Raw genomic sequence first — 13,172 nt, 5'->3', positions numbered from 1 at the left:
CACACACACACACACACCCACACACCCACACACACACACACACACACACACACACACACACGAAAGAGTTACATTTGGGTAATAACTTGAATATGGACTCCTAGCTATAGTAAGGGGAGAACATCACAAACCATGAAGTATCTGTTTAACTCTTACAGAGGTTTAGGAAGTAGAGTTTAAAAAAAAGGCGACACATTTATATTTTCACAAAGTAGCAGAGATATAACAGGTTATAAGGTGCTAAGTGAAGTTGCTTTGTTCAGCATCTCATAGTGAAAGTAACTGCTGCATATAGAGCTGTAAATAATGTGCAAATGATATATTTTCATTCATTTAAAGCCCTGAAAGAGTACAAACACAAACATGTATGCCAACTGACCGACTGTGTGTCTGGCAGATGTTTGTAAGAGTGTCCAGATGGTGGGTTTCCAGGTCGGAGGAAGAACTTCTACACTGACTCTCTAGAAGATGGAGACACACAGAGAGACACAGGCAGGTAAAAGCATTGTTACAGCTACGAGGAAGACAAGAGCATGCTCTCCTGTAGGCAATACAATTATGAACGTAATGTAGGTCCACATCTTATGGAATGTAATGATACGATCAATAGAACTATATTATGAGGATCCCATGTACGAGACACAGAGGCTGCAGTCATACAGTTGAATCGTTTTATGCTTATATATTAGTTTTAGAAACATACATTTCTATTATAATGTATAAGTATTTTGTTAAACAGACAAACATGTATATTAGGGTTGTACTTACACAGTACATGCATCTGGCCCATGTTTGCTGTGTGTGCATGGTTCTTACCCCACTGCCCTTGGAGTGCATTCAAGTTGTCCAATACTCTCTGGTGATAGAGTCTCTCTAGTTGAATGCACCATAATGCCCGCTGGTCTGAACATCACAGGTTAAGAAACTCATAAAAACACACACAAATGCAGACACACACACACGACTCAGGGAACGGGTTGCCTCAGGTAAAAGTCAAAAAGAAGTGAGACAGACAAAATAGGAGGACGAAGAGAGACGGAGGCAGAAATAGAGTCGGGCCAAAAGAGACAGAGGAAGAAAGCTCTCCAGGATGCAGTCGCTCATGTTTATGGATATGAGCCGGCAGAACACAATCCTTCTTTGACATGGCTAGATGCTTTCTCTCCCTCTCCCCAAGTAACCCTCTATACATGCATGACATAGCTACGCTAGCTCTCCTGTGACTCTTATCGTTTCCTCCATCCCACTTTGTCTCTTTCCTCTTATTAAATCAGTCAAAGCTTCCAATCCTTTCCCATGCACACTCTCCTTCCTTTATTCCTCTCTTCCGCTTTTTCATTGACTGCAAGTGTTATTTATATAAGAGTCTATAAGGCGGCATACATGCCAACCTTTCCAAATCCAAAAGAGGTAGGTTTGCGCGCGGCAAATGTGCACGCCCAAATGAGGTAATCAGAAGAAATGGAACCCCAGTAATGACATGTATAAACCATGTATTTAACATATATTGCATCATTTTATGCATTTTTCAGAAAAAGTGGTAGTTTGGTATCAACGACATAGTCTGGTCTGTAAAATGCCCGAAAAGTAAAAGAATGGGAGATAAATATCCCAAAGTCTCCACATTTTATTATATTTTGAATGTGTTTCTGGTCCTCTTTCAGTTGAGACAGTGTAGATGAAGGATGTGTCAGGATGTAGAACTCTTGGGTGAACATTGGTTCATATTCTTGTTTCATGTTGATGACATATTAGAGTCAAAGGTTTGCACAGAGCGAAATATCTTAGTGTTGCGCCATAAATCAGAAAATACTGCATTAAAAAAGTAATTTCTTACATTTTTCTACTGATAACATGTGATATAAATAATGTACAGGCTTTCAGATTGCCGTAGTTCACTAAACAGAGACATTAACGACATGTTTGGTGTTGAAAATGTCAGAAAAAGTGAAAGAATGGGAGATAAATATCCCCAAATCTCTAAATTGTATTATATGTTGTGTGTGTTTGTGGTCCTCTTTCAGTTGAGACACTGTAGGATGCTTCCGGAAAAGACCAAACACTGGATGTCTTTCAGTCGCCAACATGTGTTTTCGAGACACTGATATTAACGGGGAAATCCTGCAGGACTCAAATGCTTCGTCGGGGGTAACGCTGCCCTTCCTCTGCACGTTGTTTCTCTTTCAGAAACACAGAGGACTGTTTGTATGATGCGATCACAGACACACTGCAAACGGTGTCCACCAAAAGTCGAGTCCAGTGTCTATGGAGTGTCATTTTTATTTGTTATAGTTTGGGAAGATTGAAAATCGGTAGGGAAAGCCAGCTAAGTTGGTAGGCGGTAGAAACATGTCAAAAGCGGTAGACTACCGCCCAAATCGGTAGAGTTGGCAGGTATGCTATAAGGTTGTGAGTATGCACTGTAGGTGAAGATCAATAGGTTCTTTGGTTCAGAAACAACGAACCTTTTGATTTGCAGCTAAAAAGATCAGCTAATTAGCATCTTTAAATGAATCTCTATGTTGATAATCATTATTTACTTGGGAAATACCTGTAAATGCTGCAATCTTTCATCATTGTTTTGGCAACATGATGTGGTTTTCTTTCCCTTCATGTTTAATCTGAGTATCTTCCCTCTGTGTCTTCTTTCTCTTCTCGTGTGAGCCTCTGTTCATTTTGTAGAAGCCAGCTCAGCTACCGGTGCTTTTCCTCTCACTCTGTTTCACCTTATGTAATAATTACCCCTCTCTAGGTTCTCCTTATCTATTCTGTTACTGTCATGCCTCCTCGTCTCTCTGTTCAGTTATTTTCTGCTCTTTTCTTCTCTGTCAAATGTCTTTTGATCTCTTATTAAGCTCACTTTTTGAAGTCAGTGAGGCATCAAATAATCCACTGAAATGAGTGCGACAAGTTACCCCAAATTCTACAGCTCTAAATCCAGTGTGTGTAAAAAACTGATTATAAAACATAGACAAGAAGAAGTTAGCCTAAGAAAAACACATGAATAAAAACAGAGTAGAGCAACCAACCGCAATACACACAGACACAGACACATAGTGATAAGGATACAGTCTTTGTGAAAGACAAAGGTCTCGGCAATCTGCAGAGAGAGAAAGAGACATTTGATAACGTGCGTGATTGTAATATATTTTTTAGGCTTTTACCCATTCAGTTTGTAACAAAAGCTATCAGAAAAAATATGTCACAATAAAGGTTCAAACCAGACTAAAACCATTCATCCAAAAGTGGCCTTTGAACGTGATACATGAGTCAAAATCAGTCAGAGAAAAGGTTGGTCTGATAAAGAACAAGAAAATATGTAAAAAGAACACCAATAAAGAACATACATCAGAAACATCAATCTGTCCAGAGCTGTAACTGTTCTGCTGCTGAAAGGAGTTCTATAATCATTAACTTTGACACAAAAACATGGTTAAGAAACTTCCTAGCATTCAGGAGAGACAGAGAGAAAATGAGAGTGAGAGTGAAAGGCAAGACGGAAAGACGAGAGACCGTCGTAGACACTCTACCTCTCTTCAGCAAGTGTCGTGTTCATGCTGCTCAGCTGATCTTAGAACAAGAGAAGTGTGTGTATGTGAGAGAAGCAGAGAGAGGGAGAGAGAGGGGGAGAGAGAGAGGGAGAGAGAGAGGGGGAGAGAGAGGGAGAGAGAGAGGGCGAGAGAGGGAGAGAGAGAGGGGGAGAGAGAGAGAGGGAGAGAAAGAGAGAGGGAAAAAGAGAGGGAGAGAGAGAGAGAGGAAAGGAGGGCACAAAAGGCTCTCGCATTTTAATGAGGGGGGTGGTGACGACTGAATGACCTTTATAGTCTACTGTACTGACGTGATTCAATTTGATGATCCAGGGTTTCCCCCTTAGAAACTGTGACAACCTACACTAAGAAAATGCAAAATAAATATATATGAAAAGTAAACCCATTTAAAATTACCTAATGTTCCTCATTCAGCTTTTTTGTTTTAAATAAATCTTAATCTAAAAAAGCAACACTCAGTTACATTTTTTACACCTGATCTCTAGAGGTGAGCATAACTTCAGCATATCATATTCACTGTTTTCAAAGTAGTGGTATTTAAATTCCCTTGAGTGCTGTCAAATTCAGCAAGTAGAGCTTTAATTATATTTTCAACATTTTTAACTAACAATTTTAAATATTTTTGCCACATTAAGAGCATCCAGATAAATCCAGTAAATCATAATATTTTTTTATTAGACCAGCAAACAGTTGAGAATCGACTTGTTCTGGACATGTTGTTTTTTATAGTCAATGAAAGTGAAAAGTTCCTTTTCCTTATCATTGTTATCGTCAAATAAAAACCATTAGGCGGTCAGCAGGGTTGTGCAACATTGTGGGAATGTAAATAAATGGCCCATTTGTGTGACGTCATGTTGTAAAAACACTACAAATAGACTTCATACTTCAGTACTATTGTTGTCCATTAGTACTTGTAAATGATTTGGACATTTCCAACTGCACGGGCAGCTTCATTTCCGGGCAGCTAGTTAAGAAAAGACGGAGTGTCAGCTGTTACACCAACTTCTGGGCAGGTGGGGAAAAGTGCCTTTTTATTTTTTAACCTTACTTTTTTGTGCTACTAAAGTTTACTGCAGCAAAACATATGGGGTTGTTTACTGCCCACTCTCACTCCCTGGTTAAATGACTGGCCTAAACATGACGTTGTGTTGCGTTTCTATAAAAAGTTGAGTCTGTTAGATCACCTGATTTTGTGAGAATGTGGCCTTATACTTACCACGACCCCCCTGCCCCCCCTCTCTCTCTCTCTTTCTCACACTCAAACACACACACACACAGACACACACCTGTTTGCCTGGAAGAAAGAGTAGCTCAGGTGTGACTGGTGGAAGCACGTGTAAATCAAACTGACTGAAATATTCACACACCCTGTAATGTACATGTTCAGTCATGCAGGTTTGCAGTGTGCTAGGGTTAAGTGCGTACATATCTGTTGTTGTATTAGAATACAGACGCTGAAGACACCCATGCCTTCGGCTTCAAAGTGCCACTACGATTATAGTGTTGATTGGATAACAGTGATTTAATAACCTGTGCGAGAGAGCTAACATTACAGATACTAAAATGACTGAAAGACAGCAAGAAATAACACTTAAAGAAACCATTAAAGGGGAGAAAGTCTTCTGAAGTGAATGACTGGCAGAAAGAGTGGTGATAAGCTTGAAGTATTTGACTTAATATGCAGGAATATAACAGGGAGGTTACCTGGTGAAGGTACTGTGGAAGGCGGATGTCATCTCCTCTTTGTGCCAACTCCTCCAGAGACTTCAGCAGTGCAGAGCTCAGAATAGGCCCGGTGGAGTCTGACAGACAAGTGGGCACTGGAGTGGAGGTAATGTGTTTCCAACTGGAGCTCAAAGGTCCTGTGGTGGTAGTGGATTCTGGGCCTGCAGTCGTAGGCCGTGTGTTAAGGGGTCCCGTGGTTGAACTCAGAGGGGTGGAAGCAATGGAAGTATTATTCCTCGTAGTGCAAGTAGTTCCTGTAAATGGCTCAGAGGTAAGATGTTCTGTAGGGAAGTCAGTATTTTTTGCTATTCTGTCTGCAGCTTCTGTGAGACATGTAGTCCCAGGTGGGAAGGTGCCTGAGGTTAAAGTAGGTGCAGTAGAATTAATAGGCCCCGTGGTGAAGGTGGGTGCCAGTGTATTGGACCCTGTAGTGGAGGCAACTGATTCAGAGTTATGAGAGTCCCCTTTGATAGCACTCTGGCCCTGATCCACTCCACTGATGGTCTCTGGACTGACCACCAAAGGGGATGTAGGCTCTGGACTGGTCCCAGGGCTGAAGGGATATGGAGTCTCCAGCAGACTGCCTACAGAGGGAAAGAGGACAGCAGCAAACAGAGAGAAAAGTTAGAGAAATAATAATTAGGGGCACAGCGAAAGTGTTGCAACAAGATAATTTGCTTACGGCTGTTTAAAACTCCTGATGACACAGGTGTATAAAAGCTGTAACAATTTGATACTGACAATTATATTTGAAACTAAATTAAGAAGATCATGTCAGCTGCCAATTCACCAAATTGTTATTATACGTATAACTTCTATAAGTATCGGAGGGTTACTTTGGGTTTTAAATAAATGTTTGAACAGGGTTTACATCGATAAACTTCAGATTATTTTATTTAAGTGAAGGAAGATAGATTGGAGCAACAGTTTAACTTAATTTACAAAGAAAGCAGAACATCTCCATATTTTAGGGGCTGAAAACTGCATTTTCTGACATTTCTGCATGAAGAATAACTTTAATGATGAACTGATTAACAAAATAGTTGATCAACACCTGTTGATAAAGGCTACGGAGGTTAGTCATGGATGACTGTGTAACTAGCACAAGTCTGCTTTTAAACAATCTGATGTTTTTTTAGAATTGGGCAGTGAATGCTTGATTTTTGTATCTAGTGTTTTAAGTTCCTGTTTGTATAGCTTTTCAAAGGGTTGGCTATTTCTGAGCTAAGCTAATACCAGTCTTTTGATGGAATAGGGCACTTGAAACCACAGAGAAAAAACTGAGCACACACAACTTTCACACTCTGTCCTTACAGGCTCATTGCTCCTTCTTTAAACACCCACACTGCAAGTAGATTATTACTCTTTGTACCCGATTGGGGAGGTTAACAGCCAGTGTAGAATCAAATCAAATCAAATGTAGTTTTATTATCCAATTCATTGAAATATGTGATATATCTTTCACACATTAACCAACAAAAGTATCTCAATTACGTTTCATGACTACCAGCAGGCCTTATTATACAAACCTCCTTAACATACACATGTAACTATGGGAACTGTGTTAAGCTAACATTTTCACAATAGCTTACACACTGTTTGTCCCAAATGCGGCATCACTGGAGAGACCTAGAGCACAATTGAATGCTTACCAACACAGCAACTATTTATTTTGTGTGTGTGTAAAGAAAACAGGTAAAAATCAGGAAATTAAACTATTTGGTTTGAAAAACAGTGTTATTGATTACCATGTCTGGCAAGCTTGAAAACATATGTGTATCCCTTTTTTCTTTTCTGGTCTTTTAATCATTCTTCTCATCTAATCCTCTCATACATTTCGTCTCTATCTCTACCAGCAGCCTCCTTAAATCTGATTTGCTTTGTTTCACTCCCTCAATCTCATCATGTGATCAGAATGACCTAATCACTGCCGTCAGCCTGACCTCAATCCATAATGCTGACCACTTACAAAAAAAAAAAGACAAAATAAAAAAGCTTTCCAACAGAGAGTAATCCAGATCCTGACCCGAGTGTTGTTCTTCACTGCACTCTGTCAAAGCACTGTTGATACATTAATATTCAGTCAACAGTTGTGAAAGTGTCAAATGTTTTTTTAATATACACTGCACTTTTTACTATTTCAGATGGTTTGATTGTCTGTACACTGCACATGGTTTTACTGACTTTACTGAATCAGACAGAAAGTGACTTGTTGCTATTTAAAAACACTGCAGGTAAAAATGTAACATCCATGGGCCAATCGGCCACACGCAGGTCAGGTTAGGTTCCAGGATAAGAGATCAACTCAGTGAAAGCACCGCCTGCTGACCAATGAGAGCTCAGTGTGTGGAGTTTAAAGCTATCAAGTCATATTACAGGATAGAGGAAATACAGAAAAACTGCCGTTGATGATATCATCATATATTTCCTTATCCGAGTCAGCTTCTTGAGCCGTATCTGGCCATGCAACACTCAGTGTCACATACTGTATGCAGAAGTATTATTTTAAGCAACACATTAAGTTGACGAAACACTTTATTCAAATGTAATTAAAGTCAGATCCACTCGTGTCTTAGACGGGGCAGTGATATCATACACCTGTTAATGTATTCAAACACTTTTTCTTTTGCCAGCTGTATTCACCTTGCAGCTGCAACTATGTTGCTTGTGTCCTGGATAAAGTGTTTAAGTCATGGATGTTTTAAAGTTTAACGTCTTCATATTTTTCTAATATTATATTTTACTTTTCATTCAGGAAGTATGACCCTGCGCTGTCAGTATGCTTGTCCATGTTTGTGATTGATCAAATGTTGCTAACCCCGCCCCTTTCATGTGAGCGGACCGAGAAACCCTGGCTTGAGTTACCGAGTTGATAACCAGCGTCGTAGGATCGCTTAGCGAGATCGCGTTTGTTTTGGGTTAGTTAAGCCAGAGAACTCTTAACATATCCAGGGTATGTTGAACTGGATTCGTAGTACAGGCCTCTTGCCAGACACCTAATTGCTTGTTTGGCGACTCATTAACCAGGATGTAAGCACTATAAGGAAACATACAGTAGGTGTGTGTACCTGGAGAACACCAATGGAACTCAACAGAGCAGAGAGAGGTGCTGTTTTCAGCCGTTCCTTTAGTTTCCTTTTGCAACATTTCTGAGATCTTCTGCTATGTGTGTGTGTGGTTCTGTGAATTGTGTTTCATGTTCTGACAAAACTGTGCCCGTTATAATCAGGCTTAGGTATTAATAAAATGCCCAGCTGTGTAGCCCTAAGCTTGTTGTGGTTTTCTAATGCCTCTAAATGGCCAACAAATGTACTACCGAGAAACAAAGATGTCTGTACTGTGTGGGAAGTGTTTGTCTATGGTTGTATATGATAGGATTTTCTCATTCATGTGTGTATGTTCCTTACCTGTTTCTGAATAGGAGGAGTCAGTCATGGGAGTGTCTGGAGACTGGCAGCGCATTAGACAGCTTGATTCCTCTGAATCTTCCTCGTCTTCTTCATCCTTCATCACCTCATCAATGTCTTCTTCCTCATCCTCTCTACCTCTTTCTGTGCATGCTGCCTTTCCCTGCTCCTCTTCCACGTCCTTCCCATTGTTGTTGACTGAGGCTTTTTGTATGAGCCCTCCTTCCTCTTCATTTTGTCTCTGTGCGAGTGTGTTTGTCTCGTTGAGATTTCGAGTTTGGGCAGTGAGATCTTCAGATTTAGGAAGGTTATCACAGAGGTCAACCTCTCCCACTTCAACTTGTGACATTACTCTGTCCTCCCTCGCAAGCTGGCCTATAAATAAAACAAAGGATCAGTGTTTCTTAATTCCATAAATATCAATACAAATATATATATATAACTCCTATGAATATCTTTAAGTTGATTTCATATTAACAGGTCAGCTGCAACTTGGGACAAAGCAACCGAGGACAGAAAAAAAAAACATTCCCAACAATCATATTAGTATTTATATTGTGGTTTTCAAGTTGCTGTACTACTTACATATGTCGAGATGATATTATGTGTTCCGCTTTAGTGAAATGTAGACACTCACCACCATGATCCATCGGGCAACACCCTCAAAACGATTGAGCTTTCAGCATGAAGGTCAACGCCGCCTATTACACAAGCACTTCTTCAAGCCTGCAGAGATAAGAAAAACCAGACAGAAAACAGATGCATATCAATAACAGAAGGCATGAAAAGACAGATAAAGTCAGACTCTACTCAGGTGACAGGGAGAGTGAGAAAGGGAAAGATACAAAACAGGTCTAGCATCATTCCCGAGTTGTCAAACCAACCCTAAGGCTTAAACTGATTTTTTTTATTTTTTTTAAATACTCCAGAATAAAGTCCTACCAACAACACATTGTACTGTAGTGTAATACCACAAACACATGTGTTGTACACTGTAATTTGACATGGGAATTTTACAGCCCAGATACAGCCCTGACTATAAATAACAAACGAAAATACAACAAAACAAACAACTGAACACTGTGTACAAGTCCTTCACGATTAGGATACCACCAACTAAATAGAGACTTAGTTTTCTCACCTATCCAAAGAAAAATCAGCATCTACTGTACTTGCTCACAAGAATAAAGCTTAAATGCATATTTTCTTTTGTTTTCTGTATCACTAAGCAAATTGTTCTGCTTGTAACCCTGTTTAACATTCAGCAAAACACATTTAGAAATAAAAAGCCTTGACAAATAGACCTTGCTCAACATTGATTCCCTGTGTTCATATTAAAACACGTATGTAGTACATATATTTGTAACACATACAAGTGCCACAGATTAATATGTTGGTTTATTAACACTAACACTGAAATGAGAAACTCTAGGATCATCTTGCCTTAAGGTTGCATAAGATTAGATACATTTTAAGGAGACTGGCAACACCTTATGGATAAATGCTTTATGAATAAATATAAAAATAGGAAGCTAAGTTTGCTTTTCTAGCTATGAACATAGCTCTAAGATACAAATAGAAGAGAGTGTTGTCTTGTTGTCTCCAGGCTCTCATTGTCCTCTGGAGGATAAAACAGTCCCTGCCCATGACAAACATCTGTGATATTAAAGACTGATGCAACAACAACCTCCTGTTTATACACACAGGTGTTACTGTCCCCATCACACATGTTTTTTTATGATTTAAGGGTGTATTCATCCCCCACAGAGCCATCTGTCTATACAACCGTCCATCCTCTCCTCTCTTTTTTCTGCACCCTACTCCATGGGGGACAATGAATAATGAAAGACAGAAGAAGGGACAAACAAAACAAAGGGTGGAGGGAACAGACACTGTCCAGTGAGAGGCCACTGCAAAGACTTCTAACATACAGCAGAGCTACAGACAGGCAGAAATATAGGTTAACGCTATATGTCAGGTTATGTTTACATAAAGACTTGTTTTAAACACCTAAACTCACTTGTTTTTCCATTTCCTTGTTTAATCACTGAAGTGTCAAAAGCAAGACAGAGCACAAACCCCCTCTGTCCTGTCACCAAACCAGTCTGGGGTGAACTGTAAGATGGCCAAGCCACCCTGTAAATCAACACTTTGTACTCTTTACTCCACTACATTTATACAACAAAATAACAATAGTTACTTTACATATTCACATTATAAACTAATAGGCCTACAACATATAAATAAACAAATACATAAACTATGATATAAAATGAAAGGTTAAGATTTCGAGGCGCAGCACATAGGGTAATTAAATTAGCTTTACATTTACCAGCAGTGATGAACACATTAATGTATTTATAATACTCCAGTAAATAAATATATATGATTATAAAATGGAACATTACGAACAATAAGTAGTAGTTTACTTTTGGAACTTTAAGTATATTTTGATACAATACTTTTGTACTTTTTTGTAATATTTTGTATGCAGGACTTTTACTTCTAACAAAGTATTTTCAGACTGGAGTATTCCTAATTTTACTTAGGTAAAACATCTGAGTATTTCTTACACCTCTGTCTAGACTGTATATGTTGTGCTTCAAATGCAGCCTTTTTGATAGCAGCGCTTGCAAATAAAAACCTCTATAAGTATGTTGCATGAAAAAATGAGACAATAGGTATTTTCTATTCTAAAATCTAGCAAAAATAGCAAATTAGACGTTGGCTAAGATATTTGCAGTCATTGCGCATTTAGTCATTTAAAGAGGTGGGGCATAGTTGTTGGCTAGATCACTAGTTTAGGCCAGCAAGTCCATAACGTTAAAGCCAACTTAAAATGTGCACAGGGCGTTTGACTTTAAAATATGTCTATAACTTTATATATTTAATGTAAGCTGTGGTAACATTACCTTGATGACCCGAGGAAGTAAAAAAAAACTCAGGTGACAGCAGTCATTTCCACCATGACACTGTTACCAATAACTGGTTGTTAGCGAACCGACGGTTAACTAACGTGTAATCATTATTAAGTGTTTTGATGTAGAGCTAGCATGTTACGAAGGTTTTTACAATTTGATGAAACATCAGGAGATTAGCCTGGTCGCTATCGTTACGGATCATGCGCAGTGTTGATTTAACGTTATTGACAGTGTTCTGTTTCATCAAATTGTAAAAACCTTTGACCAGCTAAAGCTAACATTAAAGCTAACTACTATCCATAAACACGTAACGAAACAGCAACACAAAACGCTACGGCATGCAATTAGTTAGCGCTAAGCTAGCCGATAGATAACACATCTGGCCATCATATCACGGAGAAAACCTAAAAAAAGACCCATTTAATTTACATAAATGCGCTTTTAAATATTAGCTAGTGTACACTACAAGGTCTACCACACAAACAGTGAATCCATTACTTACGGCTGAAATGGATGGCTGAATGTTAACAGCTGTGGCATCAGACTCTTTGCTGGGGATGTTGTTGTACTTGTACTGAATGAAGGTGTTTCCGACAGACAGACAGGGGTCGTCACCGTAGGTCGTTCCTGTCAGCAGGCCTCTGCTGCTGCTGCTGCTGCTACTGCTGCTACTGCTGCTGCTGGGAGAACGGTGCACTGTCGCCATCTTCTGCTTTTACTCTGTCAGTACCATTCATCATATTAAAGTGATCAGTGGATTTATTTTCAGGACAAGCATCAACAATAATGCAAGCAATTTAATCTAGTGCATTTTCTCTAAGATTACTTATATCCACTTTATGGTGTTTGCAAAGCCAGCTGTTTGCAGTGCTTAAACATGTAATAATTTAGATCATAAAATACTGTGTGTGGACTCATTTAAATCTGAATCCTAGTCTAAAAATGACAAATAATCAAATCTACCAAATAGTGAAACACTTTTCATTCAGAACCCATATTTACTCACCGGTAGAATATTTGATAAATGACAGATGGACAATATTGTGCACACTGCTGTGAAAACTGTGCTCCAGCTTCTACTGTGTCCTGCAGGAGTACATTAGGCAGCCAAGCTCTACTCTGTGACTCACAGGTGAGGTGGCTCATTTGGGATGTTTTAACACAGTTAGAGGGATCAGGTAGGGTCATGAACAAGTGGGAGATTAATTGTTTGAATGATAGCTGCAACCTGCAGCTGACAGTTTTGCAACTCCGGCACCATGGACCTTGGTACCAGACCTTGGGAGTGAAGAGAGAGCTAAACCACAAATTAAAGCTCGAGATATCTCGTTACCTCCATCACTTTTACAAGTATCTGGAATAAGATGCCTCTGCAAGGGAGCTGGTCATACTCTGAGAGACAGGATAACTTGCCGTTTCAGGGGACCTTGGTATCCAGCCTCCTCCACGCTGAGATAAACAAGCATATAATCAGAATACCTTTATTAGTCCCACAGAGGGGACATTTACAATGATGAAATGAGATTAACTGGTTTGAGCTTCAAATAAGAAAAGCCCAAGAGGTATCTGCC

At 39.4% G+C, this 13,172-nt stretch overlaps 1 protein-coding gene across 1 annotated transcript in view; it reads right to left on the bottom strand.

Moving 5' to 3' along the window:
* The window catches only part of LOC104953252 (consortin-like), a gene marked incomplete at its 3' end in the record, with an annotated part of 15,413 nt that extends 3,165 nt beyond the window's left edge, over positions 1-12,248 (bottom strand). The window contains exons 1-7 of the mRNA XM_010780171.1: positions 12,104-12,248; positions 9,318-9,406; positions 8,681-9,055; positions 5,253-5,857; positions 3,070-3,100; positions 817-903; positions 380-461 (exon numbers count right to left, since the gene is read on the bottom strand). Of these exons, the coding sequence (XP_010778473.1) occupies positions 380-461; positions 817-903; positions 3,070-3,100; positions 5,253-5,857; positions 8,681-9,055; positions 9,318-9,330 (1,193 nt within the window). The remainder of the gene's footprint in view (positions 1-379; positions 462-816; positions 904-3,069; positions 3,101-5,252; positions 5,858-8,680; positions 9,056-9,317; positions 9,407-12,103) is intronic.
* Between the last annotated feature and the right edge of the window lie 924 nt (positions 12,249-13,172).

Source organism: Notothenia coriiceps, unplaced genomic scaffold (genome assembly GCF_000735185.1).
Source record: "Notothenia coriiceps isolate Sejong01 unplaced genomic scaffold, NC01 NC01_scaffold00021395, whole genome shotgun sequence".
Classification (NCBI taxonomy): domain Eukaryota; kingdom Metazoa; phylum Chordata; class Actinopteri; order Perciformes; family Nototheniidae; genus Notothenia; species Notothenia coriiceps.
The sequence above is the reverse complement of the archived record's forward strand: the minus strand, read 5'-3'. Positions and strand labels throughout refer to the sequence as shown.